The 16370-nt window shown below is 36.4% G+C and overlaps 2 protein-coding genes across 11 annotated transcripts in view; one reads left to right on the top strand and one right to left on the bottom strand.

The window, feature by feature from the left end:
• The window catches only part of SLC4A10 (solute carrier family 4 member 10), a 146771-nt gene extending 135606 nt beyond the window's left edge, over positions 1 to 11165 (top strand). For 5 of the 9 annotated variants that reach the window (XM_071435040.1, XM_071435042.1, XM_071435041.1 and 2 more), the window contains 3 exons: positions 2613 to 2680; positions 4334 to 4450; positions 8889 to 11165. In XM_071435040.1, coding sequence (XP_071291141.1) covers positions 2613 to 2680; positions 4334 to 4450; positions 8889 to 8955 — 252 coding nt within the window. In that variant the 3' untranslated portion in view covers positions 8956 to 11165. Of the gene's footprint in view, positions 1 to 2612; positions 2681 to 4333; positions 4458 to 7940; positions 7989 to 8888 lie in introns of those variants that run through there. The other 4 variants (XM_071435046.1, XM_071435043.1, XM_071435045.1 and 1 more) reach the window with 3 other exon arrangements.
• The window catches only part of DPP4 (dipeptidyl peptidase 4), a 75176-nt gene that overhangs the window by 21771 nt on the left and 37035 nt on the right, over positions 1 to 16370 (bottom strand). The window contains exons 24-26 of one of the 2 annotated variants that reach the window (XM_071435048.1): positions 15442 to 15514; positions 15125 to 15198; positions 13133 to 14280 (exon numbers count right to left, since the gene is read on the bottom strand). In XM_071435048.1, coding sequence (XP_071291149.1) covers positions 14182 to 14280; positions 15125 to 15198; positions 15442 to 15514 — 246 coding nt within the window. In that variant the 3' untranslated portion in view covers positions 13133 to 14181. Of the gene's footprint in view, positions 1 to 13132; positions 14281 to 15124; positions 15199 to 15441; positions 15515 to 16370 lie in introns of those variants that run through there. The other variant, XM_071435049.1, reaches the window with a different exon arrangement.

Raw genomic sequence — 16370 nt, 5'->3', positions numbered from 1 at the left:
TTGTTGACAGTATCTAAGTGTAACGTTGTCATATTTTGCATGAGTGCTTTTAAGGTTACAAATCTGATAGGCTTAGGTGGGGATGTAGATTCTTAGGCTGCCATACTGTCATATAAAATATTATCTGGGGATTGCTTCTGAGACCCACTCAAATGGTGTGCAGAGATGAACCTATGCCTGTAGGAAAGCCCTCAGATCCCAGCTCTGGGGCACTTGGATGCTGCACTGGGCTGGGTCTCATCCCTGCAGGAGAAGCTGAGGAAGGCAGTGCAGATTTTAAGGTGTGTGGATGTTCCAGCTGCCCCTGAGCCTTACACAGGGCACAAGGCATCACGCTGTGCCCTTTCTCAGCAATGTCATGACCCTGTGCAGTGTCCCAGTTACACTCTGGGCCAGAGCTGTCCTTCTGCTCCTGCAGAAACAATTCACTTGGAAATGAAAAGGTCAGTGACCCCGCTAACCCCATTAACCAAATGCTCAGACTTGCATCCTGTGGCATTGCCACCCAGGTGGTTGTTTCAGATCTGGACTCCTAATCTATTTCAAAGAATATACTTTTCAGATAATTCCTTATCAGCTTGAAAATTATCCTTAAGAATGCCCTGAGACATGATCCAAGACCAGTGAAATATGTGTGTTAAAGGTTTCCCATTAGTAGCTTTATTTGCAGAAATAGGACATCAGCTAATAATTTGAATGGGTAACTACACAAACTAGATTACTCTACTTTTAAGAGTGATTCTTCTGTGACCTTTGACAACTCCCTGCCTCATCTTTAACCTGGTAAACTCTTACCTTTGATTTCCTTGACACATTCAACATACTGTCATGGAATATATTTTGGGGAAAAGATTTTACCTATAAGAAAAAAATCCAGATGATTATTTACTATTTAGTACGTGCCTGTAAAACTACCAGGCTGAAATTAAAATATGTGAGTCATTGTTTTCTGCCTTGAATCAAAGCAGACCAGAGAGATGTTTCATCACGGTGTCTGTTGTCATCACAATTCAGAGTAACCAGAAGTAACCAAGGTAGCTCTCTTCATGTGGGTCTGGTTATTGGAAAGAATTCCTTGTTATACTTATGTTTTGCTTATATGTCACTTTCCTTCCCTTGCTTGATAGGATAGCATCAGAAAACAAAACTGGGAAAATCTACTGGTGTTACTTTATTTCATTCACTGTCTATTTTGAGAGGTTATTTTTACATATTTTGGCATTTCTAAATATTTAGAGCTATTATTAAAACTGTTCAACTGTCAAAAACTTATGAAGCTGTGAAGCCTGGAAATGACAAAATTAACTAGTAATAAAAAACTTCTGACATGTAGCCTAAGGAATTAATTGGAGAGTTGCTATCACACAGCTTTTAAAAATAGAAGTATTCTACCCACAAGAATATTCAGAAATGTAGTTGACAGGATCTGAAACTTACTTGATTGGATCCTAATTTCATCACTTAAGTTGTTTTTATATTTTTAGGCCATGTTTTTTTCGGGGCTTTGTACATTATAGTGGATATGATACGTGCCTTCTCCTCACAGACCTCCTTTGGAAGCCACTTTGATGTTAATCACTGAGACAAGAATGAACAAAGAACTTTCACATTTGAAGAAAAAAAATATTGTGACTTTTGAAATAGTTATAATAATCAAGCATTGAAGAAACAAATTTCTGAGCAGAGAGAACTTAAATTCTACTATTTTGGAAAACTGTACTGGCTCTTGCTGCTAATACCAAAAACCAGTGTTTGTGATGCACGTGGGGCTTTGGTGATCTGCCAGAAAATGATAAACTCTCTTTTTTAGCCAACCCATGCGTTCAGACAGGCACTGGTGAAAACTGTTACAAAGGGAAACTGTTATAAAGGGAAGGAAGCTGTGGAGGTCTCTGGGTGTCTGTTGGGCTCACACACACACTGCAACAATTTAGAGCAGGATTTGATGGTCACCTTCCTGCCAAGGCTTGTTAACCTCCTAGCTGTGCTTATCCTGACCAGGGCTGTGGACATTGGGAATCCTCTTCTGGAGGTTGCTTTCCTTTGTTCTTGCAGGCAGGACATGGCACTTGAGAGCTGCTTCATTCTTCTCCCCTCCTGCTAAGGCAGATTTGCTAAATTTGTAATTACTTTACATATGGTTTTTGGTAGACTTATCTCCTAATTCTCTTCAAGTGAAAACTAATTTTGGGTTTCTTGTTTCATTACCTTTCACTGAAAAATCAGTATTAAATTCAGTATTATCAGTATTAAAACTGTGTGTACAAACTTAAATAATCTTCCCTAATTTTTGTATGTAAACATCAATGCATATATACTGTTATCAGTGTTATTTAAAATTCACCAGACAGTTGTTTACTCACTGTTAATAATTCTCCTCTTTATTGTTATAAAACAATGCTCTATTTGGCATTGGAAAATACGATTAAGTGAAGATACAACTTTTAAAATAGAAGGTTTTAAATGTCAACTATTTAAGTAAAAGTTGAAAAGTATCTTACTTTAAGAATTTCAAATAAATACTTAAAGAAAATGGAAAGATGATTAAAGTACAGAAATTTTACCTTTCACAATTTCATATCCTGTCTCATGTCTAAATTCCTTTGTTCCAGGAAGAGCAAAGTATGTTAGCAATGGAAGAGGAAGGGACTGTTCAGTTACCACTAGAAGGACATTACAGGTAAAATATACCTTTCCTCTTTTAGGTGAGTTGCAATTAAATAAAGTAAATTTGCCACAATATTTATTCATAATTCTTACTGAATATCAGGAGAATGTTTGTTTGGTACAGATAGGTGAACTGAACCAGACACTGCAGCATTTAACAAGGTCAGCTCTTTTCTAGTCTTTCCACACGATCTCACATTCCCTAGTAAAAAGACACACTAGCTGGAAGCCTTCCATTGGGCAGGACTGCAGCATCAGACTGTTCACAATGAGCTTTGGCTTCTGACATGCACAGTGCAAAAGGAAGATGCAGAGCAGGTCAAACCCTTCACCCTGATGCATGCAGGGATCCAGGAAGGATTTTGAAAACGCTGCAGAAAAACTAGGTTCTTACAGAATTACATTGTAAAACATTCTGATTCAATCCTGTTATGTAAGATAATGAGTGAATCAAGAGCTGTCCTGGGTAGATAAAGCATAATGGAGGGTTGACACAACTAAAAAAGCATGAACATCTATGTTATAGATAGTAATAATACATGTTGCCAGCATATAGGGAATGAATATAATTTAAAGTTTTCAGAAATAAATTCTTAATAAAAGATTTGAAATATCTGGTGACAGAAACCTCTGCGTGAATGTGCATTCATAGGAACATCACCTTTGAGTGGCCTTCTCTCTAATATTTTAACACAGCTACCATAATGTCTCCTAATGCAAATCAAGAGATTTGTAACTGTGTCTCTGAAAAATCCCTGCCTATTCCTTTTAACTCATCACACTACTAATGGTCTGGTTATTTTCTTGTTTTCTCCATACCTTCTTGTTGTAATTTATATTAGCAATATGTAGCTTAGTTTATCTTGCAGTGTGATCTCTGTTGGTCTCCATTGTGTGTTGACATTGGTAGAGCTGCCTGGGTAATACCTAACTCTGTACTGTAAGGGTTGCAGTCCTGTAGCTAAAAACAAGAGTCAAGATACTGGTGATTAAAGTGGTTCCCCAAAACAAACAGCAAGTTTACTGAGGGCTTACTGAATGCCAAGTAACCATGAAGTCAGGAATAATGTACAGGAACCCCTTAAAACATTTAAGTGTATAAATACATGTTTGGAGCAGTCCAGGTAAAGCAAACAGCATAACGGCTACAAAGTGCCACTTAATACTACTGATTTGCTTAATTTGGGCATTTTTATTAGCTCTATTAAATTAAATATAAAAAAAATTTTTTTTTTCTTAAATATTTTATTTTGTTAAGGCTTTTCATTGCTTTTAAAAGTAGGTGGAGTTTCAGAGCATAAGTAGGACCTTTTGGGATTGTGTTTAATCCAGTGATGCCACTTTCATGCTGTGAGATCTTGGGCAGTAGTTAATTTCACACTTCTTTATTTTTCTCTTCTTTATTAGTTGGTAGTGACACAATAAATTTTATTGATGTTACTGTGATTAATTGCTGTTGGAGGAAGAAAATACTTTATAAGATGCTAAGATGTTCTGAGAGAGTATTTAAGTAATTGTTCAGGACTTCTGAAGTTTAACATAGTCTCTTAACTTATATTGCACTTATTCTCATCACTATCAGTTTTCAAGGATTTTTATTGAGTTAATAAGTAACAAGACTGATTGCTGATTGTTTTATTGTGTATTTACTTTCATTCTTGTCTAGAGATGACCCATCTGTGATAAACATTTCTGATGAAATGGCAAAAACTGCTGTGTGGAAGACATTGTTGATATCCTCAGAGAATGCAAAAGATAAGGAGTCAAGCTTTCCTTCTAAAAGGTCTTAATTTTTTTAAACTTCCTTATACTTTATATATTGATGTCAAACCAATATTATAGTATTTTACTAGGGATTAGAAAGATTTTTAGCATTTTGCAGTTTTATTTCTTATGTCCAGTCGTAATATTCTGAGCTCAAAACACAAATTCACTATTTATTTAAAAACATAAATCACAAATATTTGCATGGTACTTAGTTATGCTCCAGTGGAAAATGAAGCTGAGCATGCCTGATGCTTGTGTAATGAACCACCAGCCTCCACCTGGATATTGCATTTGTTCTGCTTGCTTTTGTTCTTTCCTCTTGAAAAAGAAGTGATCATCACTGCCCTGGAAATAGCTGTATGAAGAACCCAGTACTCTGAATGCAATCTAATAATATTTGGAGTGAAAATAATTTTATGATTGCATTATTTCTTTACATTTTTCTGCCTACTTCACTTGTACTCAAAACAGTTAAATAATTTTAGAATTTAGTCCAGTAAAATGAAGACACATTATTTTATCTGTGCTACAGAGTTACGACAGGAATAAGAAAATATTAAATTCAAGCATAGTGTGATTTTCTAAGAGAATTTTTTCCTCTGCTTCCATAAATTTAAAATGTAACTATTTTCTATTTAATTGTTTTGTATCACACTTCTGTCATAAGCTCCCCTTCCTAATCACTCTAGAAGCTGATTCCCCAAAGGTAAGACCCCGACCCCAACCTTTTCCTTGATTGTGTCTTCCAATTCAAAATGGTGTCACCTTGGAACCCAAATGAGTTGACTTTGTGTAGTTTTTGGGGAGACAAGATGAGAAAAAAATTCAAATAAGAATGTAAAATTTCTTAATTAAAGTCCCAAATATTAGAATTTGAAATTTAGTCTGTATTTAAAATAGTGTATTTAAATAGTGTAGTGTATCAAATGTCAAAATCCATTTATTCCTACTCATCTTTTTTAAAATGCAGAATTATATTCTGCCCATTTCTAAATATACTTTTCAAAAGCCTGTGTTTGAAACAGCTAGTCATTGTTTCAAGGTGAACAGATGCAGTAAGAGAACACTTATACTGATAGTGTTTTTTAATTTTGTTACCCCAAAATGGCATGCTGCCTTTCAGAGTTGTTCCTTTCCCTGTCTGCATAGACAAGACTGAGCAGTTGATGACCAGAGAACCTTCATTTCAGACACCCATGGAGCAGCCCACTAATGTGGTCATTTTGATAATATTTCACTGAGAGTCAAAATAGCCCAGTTTGCCTTCCACCCAACACATGGACTGAAAAGGATCATGTCACTGAAATCAGTGTGGTGCATGGGAGGAGGATCCACTGGAGGGTTTTCTTATGCCAAATGCCTCTGCTGTCCAGGCTGTGAAAGCCTGGAGAAAGAGAAGAACCTGATGTGGTACATTCACAGCCCCTGGGTACAGAGGAGTCTTAATTTTCCTGGTGGATGTTGCTTTCGTTGGTGGTATGACAGATGATGTAAACGTGACCCTCTGAACAAAGAGCATCCACATACATTGTGGCTCAGATAAGAGATCTGCCCTTGAAACTGCAGTGAAATAGAAACTAATGAAATAGAAAATAATTTTCTAAAGATATAATTTTCAATTTGTTCTTGTATCTTTGCTCTTGAAAACCAAGACTCAGGAGATAAGATTTTTCTGGTTTTAGATATTAGTGTCCTATTATAAACAAACAGCTTTAAAGACTCTGAAATCCTGCATTTTCAGGTACTCTAGCTTGTCTCAGATTCTGAAAGAGGAGTAGATTCAACAAGCTTTAACTCTGAAAGACTTTTTTTCTGATAAGCAAAGCCATAAGCAACTTTAATCTTAAGTCATATTAGGGATAGAACTACAAAAATATTATAGAACATATAATGCATGTATCATTAAATAAGGATATAATTCAATCCTAGGTAATTATTAAGGAAAGAAAAAGGCTTGGAATGGTAGCAGTTGTAAGGATAATTCTTGCAAATGATCAAGATCAGCAGTATTAGATTAACAATTTCCACAGTGATGGGGTACCTTATCATAGAGGGGGAAAAAAATCTCATTTTGAAATAAATTTTGCTGATACTTTGTGAAGTTCAACTACATAACATTTAGTATTCCCTTTCTGCTGTCAGTTCTGCTTCCTTATATCTCAAAATATTATAAAATGGGGATAATTAAATTGTGATAGTATACTATGATTTTATGTAATGCCTATTACGCAAGGCATTGACCAATTAACAAGTAATTACTCATAGTAATTAAATGCTGAGTTGACTTGGCCAATTATAAACTATCATCTACAGAAAAAGATTTTAGACAGGAAGGGTTTATACAAATGACTTCCCAGTCTGATGCATGGATAATTTCTATCACAAGATGTGCCCTGGCCCTGATTCTGTGAAGTAGCATAGCGTGAGAGAGATCTTACATCCCAGGCTCCTGAATGCTTTTACCTGTCTAAAGAGAGGACTTACAAGGGATTCAGTCAAGTTGCCTGGCCATAGAGGCACCTGAACTTTACAATTTTCCAACCTTTTTATTATTGAAATTCTCAGGGACCTAAAAATCTGCTTTTGAGCCTTTCTTGGTAGAATGGAACACCAAGGCACTTATCTGAAGCACAGCCCTCTTTGGTACATGTAAATAAACATTCCTCTGTCTTTGCTCACAGTATTAAGCCCTTCAGAGAGCAATTTCAAAGCATATGCAGATCTGACCATGGACAGGAGATAGACTGGTCTTAGCTGGTCTTTTAAAGTATTGGAGAAAGAGGCATCTGTCACTTTGTAGATGATATGAGTGAGTTTCCTTTTCCACCTGAAGATATGAAAATCCCACATCCCAGACCTTCCTGCTGAGGCGAGTTAGGCTACTCCCTTGGCAGGGAGGAAGAGAACTCCAACCCCTTTACAGATCCACCAGTGACGTGTTTTACTGGAAAAAGACTGGACTTGTCCTTTTTTTTTCAAATTTCTCAAGGCATTAAAGCCCACATCTGCAGGAGCTGCTCAGAGATGTGAATCCTAAATAGAAGGAAGATTTTCCTGGTATCACAGAGGCACCTAAAACGTGGAAATATTGTAGACTGTAAGGCACACAACACCTCAGTGTTTGCTTGTACTAAGCACAGGTAACTCCCTGCCTGCTGTACTGCTGCACTTACAATTCACCCCCCCCTGGAATTTGTTTGCATACCCTTTGTGTGCAGAAAGTGTAACGTACCCAATTCTATCACTGTTCTACAGAAGGTGACAGATTTGGCAGTTGAAGTGGCAGAAGTTGGTATTCTTTAGCTATTTCCATTAACACCTCTGGAAGCTGCCATAGGCATAGAAGTAAGCTTTGGCTGAACTGAATTGTATCCTTAAAGCAATTTTTACGTGAAGAAAAATGTCAAATGATTGTAGAATCGTGCATGAATCGCCGTAAGAATTTGAGAATTGATCTTGCTTTCTTTAAGCCTTGCGTAACTCAGCCTATTTCTCATTCATTCTAGTTAAGGAATTATTCCCATGAAACCTGGTAGGTTATGTGCTTGCTACAGGTTTGTTCTCAGAACCATCTGGTTTTCTTTAGATACCCTGCCACTCTTTGTTGAAGGCTTGATTTGCCTGTGTTGTGGAAGCCTCTTTGCATTTTCATGCTGTGATTGAGACTCATTGGAAGAACATGACTTTTTATTTATTTACACTGTTGTAAATTAGGACACTCACACACACAAAAAATCATCTGCTTTGCACGTATATTGCTTTCTGTAGGCAAATCAACATTGTTTTAACTGGAGAAAAAAAAAGCTGAATCCAAATTTGAACTCTGGTTTAGTGTTCTGAATTATACAGCTTGTGTCTGATCTTTCAGGCTTTTTTTTATTTCCTTATAATGTATACATGAAGAAGTATGTATTACACTCCACATGGGGAATATTGTCTCTCCCCATCCTCCCCAGACTTCTGCTCTCCCCAATCAAGACTGAAAGCCAAATATTTGTTGGATATTGGCTTGCATTACTCTAGTTCAGAATCATTCCTCCTAAATGTACAGTTGAACAAGAGAATACATTTTAGAAACAAGAAATACTTACTGTGACCTCTTGTTTGTTCCATTTAAGAATGCCCTGGTATTGTCTGAGAACTGTACCATTACCATTATTTAGTAAATTAAGTTGTATTTGCCAAAAAAGTAAAAATAAGTGGCTATCTTTGCTTGCATGCTGGCTGTCTGTACATCTTAAGTTCTTTACCTACCTTGTCACTAAAATGCTGCCTGATGTCCTCTACACCATTCAGCACAGAAATTTTCACCTGCTTTCCCAGTTTGTGCCATGAAGCATGAAAAATAAAGTATCTGTGCAATGTTGGTTTTCAGGTAGATTATATATGTAGTTGTGTGTGTGTGATAGTGCTACCGTAACTCTATTTTTTTTGTTTCCCCTTTCATTTCCTAGTGCTGAAATCAGAAAAGAGAAGAAAGCTGACTCAGGGAAAGGTGTTGACCGGGAGACTTGTCTATGACTTGCTCTTCAAGTAATTTTTTACAAACGAATTAAAGGAGTGCCACAACCACTAAATATAAATTATTTACCTTGTAACTTTTGTCTTTCATCTCAAACTAGCACAGGTAATGTAGTGCAATACTTGTCTCATTTCACCTTGTCTACCTTGTCAAGTATCAATGTAAATGTCTGCAGTAGCCAATGCAAAAAATCTTTGTGTTCGTTGCTGATCTTGGCCATTTATCAGTACTTGTATCAGAAATGTAAGAAGCAAATTTCTTTCAAATTCAACTTTCCTCTTAATAGGTTTGTACTGTATTTTGCTACTTTTTCTGTGTGAGAATACTTAATAATCTTAATTCAAGATAAACTTGAAAACCCTTGTTCCAATTTTTTTTTAATCACCTAACTAGTAAATGATTTCAAGAGACCCAAACTGACGAGCAAACATTAAGAAGTTTATAAAATAACAAGTGATCTGACCCTGTGAACAAACTAACAAGGATACAATTTCCTCCCTAATCTGTCCATTTGAAGTCATGGATTCAGTTTTGCAATGTGAATTGCAGGGTCAGATTCTGTATTTGTGAAGTTTTTCTTGATTTAATACAGTGTATTTAATATTAAAATTTGTATGTAACTGGAACATAGTCCTATATATATATATAAATATATATATATAAAATTATATATTAAAGCATTTTCTCACCTTAGCTAAAGAACACCACCACATCCTTTGATGTGAAACATGGGTACAGTATTTCTTAAAATGCAATTTGTGATTATGGTATCTTATCTTGTATTGTATGAATGTTGCCATGGTAGGCCAAACAAATGCATTTTGTCATTAATCAATCCATTATTTTATAATAGGGAAATTTTTGTAGATACAAACTATACCCCACATGCAGTTTTATCACCTGCCCAAAGATCTTCCTTTTTATTGCCTAAAATTCAGCCACATAAAGGACATATTTATATTGTCTTCTCTCCACTAACAACTGTAAACCTCTTAGTTTCAGAGATTGTGTATAATAATTAAATGGGTATCCTGCTGTTGTTTTGTTACAGCTCTTTATTATTCCATCAAGTACATATTGATTAAAAGATAAAAACAACATTGCAAAGTAAAATGTGGCTTTAAGGCTATTACATTTTTTGTAATGGATTTTGTTACTGCCTGATCCTTCAAGCTGTTCTTTTGTGTAAAAGACTGCGAGATTAGGTATTGAATGAATAGGGATGTAGAGCTGAAGTTTTATTGTGTTATTTGGAATTCACTGATTTTTAAATTTTTTAAGATAAATTTTTAAATTATTAAAATGAAAGCTAACTCTCAGTATTATGCTGTAACTTTGAATCCTAAAAATAAGAATTGTAGTCTTGCAATCTTTGTAAGAACTCATCCATAGGGCTCTAACATTCCCCAGCTTTCCCAAATATGCAAATTTTCTATACACCTCATGAACAAGTTTTCCCATTCAGCACATTTAAAGTATTCCAATGTTTTTGTGTGTGTGAGTATGTGTGTTTTAATACCTTAGCCATAAATAATTGCGTTTTGCTGCAAACTTAATAGGGTCACTGTTCTAAATTTACCTTAGCATTATCAAAGCCCATTAAAAGCCATTTTTATGGAGAAAAAAAAACATCTAATGGACGCAAAGAAGAATTCACATCTAATTCCATGTTTTGTATATGTAAATTTAGGAAAAAAATGCTGATGCATTAAGGTTAAATGCTTTGTTTTGTGTACTTGATGATAAATTGTAAGATTCCAATTGTTTTAAGGTTAGTATAGAAGCTCAATACTGGTTTGTCCTGAAAGCAGCCTGATGGTGTTTTAACATGTTGCTGACTTTGTTACAGATAATGTATACAATCAAAATGTATTAGCTTCACTTGACCAACTCTTAGAATATTAAGAAATCAGTGTATTCAATGGCATTCTGTATTTCTGTTCAGTATTTCAGAGTGGTTTTATTTTAAAACACTCTGGTTTTGCGTGAATTTAAGTGCTTTTCCAATGTTAATCTTAACGTTCTGAAATCACACACAATGTAAAGCAGATGTAGTGCTATATTTACTTCTAATTTCATATTCCTGCTCAAAATTACTCAACTTCTTGGATGTAATTTATTACAAAAGTTTATGTGTACATGTGAATAGACTACTGTGTTTTTCACAATTAAGATATGTTATGTGAAAATAAATATTTATCCTAACTAATTTTCAATTTTATTTTTATACTGCAAAACCCAGAAAAGGTTTACAACACCATGCAGTATTTGAAATGTCCACCTGACCTGAATGGGCATCACAAATTAATGAGTGGTAGCACCCAGCATGGCTCTCTTTTCAAGTGGAGTCTCACAGAACCATGCGAGGCTGTGAGTGTTGCTCCCTGGGTGGAGTTGGTGGTGATGTACTTGGTCTGACCTTAGCAGTAAGGGTGACACTGGGGACAGCTCAGAGCTCACTGTTCCAGGAAGAGAATGGGAATGAAGCTCCAATTTGCTACTCATGATTTGGTCCCCCTTCCTCCTGAGACAGATGATGCAGACAAAGCAGGAGTAGTTGGATCTTTTTAGAGATCAGTAGGTAAGGTCACACAATTTAAAATGCTTCTGCTCTTCTCAGAACCCTAAATTTCTGCTACTGAAAAATTTAAGGCCACGAATCGCAGTACTACATACAGTATTGACTCCATCTCACTAAATCCCTTCTGAGCTTCTTCACCAGTTATTAAACCAAAGACTAGAAGTCTTCTAGCCTAAGAATGGTAACAGTGACACCTCAAGATTCTGCTGCTTCTCTTAGGATTTTACACGAAGTATATTGTGCAACTAACTAAAACATCCATTTCACATAAGAAAAAAATACAGAGAAAACCTGTAATTGGTAGATGTGCAAATGACTAGCATGTTGCAATAATTCAGGCACAACTGACTTCTAGCTTTGGACATTAATGGAATGAGTTAGGTATGTTCTGTGGCCTCAGTTTTAGTTATTTACCTGTGCTCATGCAGTTCAAGCAAGTTGTCAGTTCCCTGAGGCAGCTCTATCATCCCATTATTTTTGGAGCTGAGGGAGTTTGACCACAGTGAAAAATTAGACACCAAATTGATGTTAATTAGGACGCTTACTATAGCAATGAAGTTTTCTTTTGTTTTGAAAGTTGTATCATTGTCTATTAGCAGCATATCTTAGAAGTTGCTTTCCAGACAAAGTAAGATAATTAGCATTGCATTATGTAATGCCTCGCAGGTAAGACAGTTAAAAGGGGATGAGGTATTGATAGAGTACAGAGGAGTTTGCCAGTGAGATGCTAGAGTCATCAATGTAGGTCAGATGTAAAGAATTGCATCTTAATGAAAGACCATATAATTTCTAGTTTCGCTTATTTTTTTTAATGTTTCTTTGATTATACTAATTCTTGCACTTATCTAATAAGAGCCTGGTGAAAGTAGTTTTTTGGATTACAGAAACACTTTTTTTTTGCTTCTATGACAGTGTGAGTGATAACATTAAAAGAAATCCTATTTACCCTTGCATACACAAGCCATATCATAATGATAATCTTTTCTTATAACCTGTCTCTGTTGCTGGGATCTACCTTATACTGATATAGGTTTCTTTGCCTTGAGTCAAAAGAATGAGAGATTAAAACCTCTTGGAGATAATTGACAACCTGTAATCCTGTAAAACTTAAACAGTGGTGCCAGTCTACATTAGAGCCACTACTCCCTTGAACCCAAGATGGTATTTGTAAAATCCAGCTCCAATGTGCTTCAAAAAAATGCCAACAAACAGAACAAAACCACCCATCTTATTTTGTGAGTCAAGGAATTGTTAGTTTTTGAAAACAAAATCTGATTTTCTATTTGAGACTTTCTCATTTAAGGACAAGCTGCACAAAGTGTCTTAACATTCTTCCCCATGCTTTATCTGTCTGCATGAGTACTTTTACATTCACACCTAATGTCACTAATAACCCACAATACAGACATAATCAGATGCTGGCATGTAATACCAAGAAGCTAAGTGTTAGATAATCATGTCACACTCCATTACATGATACCATTACGCAAAATCAGAAGCTTCACTGTAAGTCATCCTCAAAATTAATGTGATTAAAAAAAAATCACGTGTCCTTTTTCTGAAGGAACATTTTCAATGATATGGACTACACCTCCTTTCATAAATGAATGTCTTTATTATTTTAAAGCAGCACAATTTTTAGTACAAGTGGATTGCATTTTTTCTATGCAAAATTAAGAAAACTAATCCTCAGATTAGATGGAGAAGCCTACCTGGAGTGCTGTAAAGAAAGCAGGTATTTATCGGTAGGCTGTAAGGTTTTGCCAAAGAGCACGTTCACAGGAGTGTGACAGTCCAGCCCTTGCTGTGACTGCTAGTTCACATTGTAATGTTCTGTGTTTCAGGGTAAGAACCAGTTCCTATTCATCAGTACATGAGCAACTTCTACATTAAAAAAATAGGGCTCTTGTTCCCAGAGGAGATTTTGCAGTGCATATTCCCAGTGTAGCAGCCATTTTTAATATAAAATAAGCAAAAAATCACAGTACTATATGATAGCACACAAAGAAATTCAGTGGCACTGGTTTGATTAGGTATCATTCAAAATCTTTGGTGAAAACTGGTTATGTGCTTGCCTTGCAAGAGTTCTGTAACTGCAATACAAGAGATTGCAGAGCAAACACACTCACTTCAAGAACTGCAGTGTAAAGTAATTCATTCTGCACATATTAACATTGCAGTATTCCTGATAACCATTCTAAAATAATAATTATCAAGCCTTATGAATTCCTGCAAAAATGTTTCTTCATTATTTTCACAGAAATTACCCCAGGGTTCATTTCATTTTTGATGGAAACATTATTTTTTTTTTTTTATTCTGTGATGTGACATTTTTATCATTCCTTTCTCTAATATACAAACTGGATTGTTCCTCTTTTAGACTGAAATATCAAAAGATAATTACTCAAGCAAGTACCATGCTTCCTAGAAGTCTGCAACATCATTCTGGTGATGTTAAGACCCGATTAAACAGTCAATAAAAATGCAATAGTTGCTTGGCAACAGGAATCATTACAAAGATTAGCACTTCATTGTGTACACCGGTATCCCAAGAGCTGACTCGTATCTCATCTTGATTTATACTGGCTCAGAGTACATTATGTGAGAGTTTTCTGGAGAAGTACCATCACTAACAAGCAAAATGCTACTGCAGTGAGAAACACTGCTTTATGAAGTGGCTCATGTGGGTGTAAATATGCTTATGTGCTTGACCGGAGATGGAATGGTCTTTGTCAGTGTACCACTGTGTGAAAGAGAAATACAGAGAATATTAGTTGCAGCTACATCTAAATGATATAAATCAAACATGACAGATATAAAAACCTGTGCAGCCATTTAAAATGATCCTAGCATGAGGCTTTCAGCATAGAGGCAAAGACATGATGGGGTAGGAAGCTGCTATGACACTTAAGCTCCTTCTTTGTGTGTGGGACATGCTCTGTTTTTATACTGAAGGTGTAAAAACAACATGTGGCTTGTCCACATGGAGGGTAGATTCAAATGTTCAGTTACAAGGGATGCCTGACCTCTCCCTCTGTATGTCCTCTGAGTTTGGCTGAAAGAAATCATGCACTTGGCCTCCTTCTATACACCATCCTCTCTAGCACTGCTCCTCTAGGGCTAAGAGAATGTAGGAAAGGAAGAGCTTGCACCTTAGTCTGAGAACTTCCACGCTCAACATAAGAAAGGGCAAATAACTGCTTGTCTTACAAGTACAGTAAACACCAGATGAGATGGACAGGCTATCTGGGATTTTGCTGAAGCCAACCTTTCCTTTTACCCTATCTCTAAGGCAATATTCATGCACTTGGGTATATGCAAAGGCTGGGACTGGCTATTTGTCTGAGACCACAAAAATTTAAAGAAAATAAAAGATTAGGTAAAAAGAATCGAATATGAGAGGGTGTTGCTTTACAGTTTTTCTTGTGCAAAAATAGAATACGTGCTTTATGTTCACATTTCAGTTACTGAACATGAAATGCAACTATATGAACTTTCATTTAAGAAGGCAATGAATTTATACCTTACCACAGGGAGTTTATGTTATTATTCTCATTTGTATAACGATAAACAAAACAGAACCATACCATTGCCTGAAAATCCACTTCAGCATCAACAAGAGCTTTGGAAATCTGTGCTGCTTGCTGAAAGTGAACATTATCTGAAAAGTGGAAGAGGAAAAAGGTAAACAAAAACTGCTTCTGTAATACTCTGGGGGAAAAGCAAAGCAATGTACACACTAGACTCCCCAGCACTGCTGACTGAAACACAGATTAGTTGCAGAAATCGGTATTATTTTATTGATGCAAATGTAACAGCCTTGCCCCTTCATGCTTTTGTTTTGTCAGTAGTAGAATTGCGAACCTGTCTGTAATACTAAAATGTCTAATTAACTGCAACTCACCATCTGCTGTTCCATGAATAAGGAGATATTCAACTTCCTTGAATTTTTCAGCTCTGGCCATTACTGTTGAACTCTGAAATTAAAGGAAAAAAAAGAAAAAAGGTGCTATGACTTGCTACCAACTGAATTTGATTCGTGTTGACACTGTCTGGGGCCCCTCAGCTCAAACCAAGCACAGCCCTGCTTACCCCCCTCTGAAGTGCCACGGGACACGGTCACACATGCAGGGCAGGGTGCCCACACTCCAAGCACCCCACACCTGCCTGCAGCTGCTACCAAGGTCATGGTGCCAAGGAACAGGCGGCTGCACAGGGGAAGAGCTCTGCAGTGAGGTTCACGTTCAATCCATGTCCAGCATGGTGGTAGCCTGCAGCACACCGTGTGCCATAGGTTTTCTGTTTGACTGCAGACAAGTTAAAAAAAATGTTGCCATGGCAACAGTGCACCCCGCGAGAGCAAGGAGTAGATCTTGCAGAGGCTACACATGTTATCTTCCCCACAAGGTTCACCTGCAGGTAAGGAACCAGAGCTAATACTGCCTCAGTCTCCAGTAAAATTGGGTAACAAGAAGTTTAGAAAAATGTGCTCTCCAAATATGAAAGAGAAATGCCTGAGCAAAAATCACTAGACCAAATCTCTAAATAGAAGTCAAGCTACATTTTGGGAATGGAAACACGATACAGTGATGAAAAGATGAAATAATCAGCAACTATGATTAATCAAAGAATTTAAAACATAGTAACAACTTATTCCCTAGAACATTCTAGCCCACCTAACTTGCTACTGTGACTAAAGAATGAAGACAGTGAGGATTGCAGATAAGATTTTTAATTTGGGCAAGGAAAGGGAGTAGGATGGTGCTCTGCCATGAGCAGTGAAAGAAGAGGAACAACAGGGACAAGAGATTTTAGTCTTGATAAGACAAGCAG

This window comes from Agelaius tricolor, unplaced genomic scaffold, assembly GCF_023055355.1.
Source record: "Agelaius tricolor isolate 1412-34295 unplaced genomic scaffold, bAgeTri1.0.p SCAF_10, whole genome shotgun sequence".
NCBI classification, from domain to species: Eukaryota; Metazoa; Chordata; class Aves; order Passeriformes; family Icteridae; genus Agelaius; species Agelaius tricolor.
Note: the sequence above shows the minus strand (reverse complement) of the source record. Positions and strands in the feature narration are given on the sequence as shown.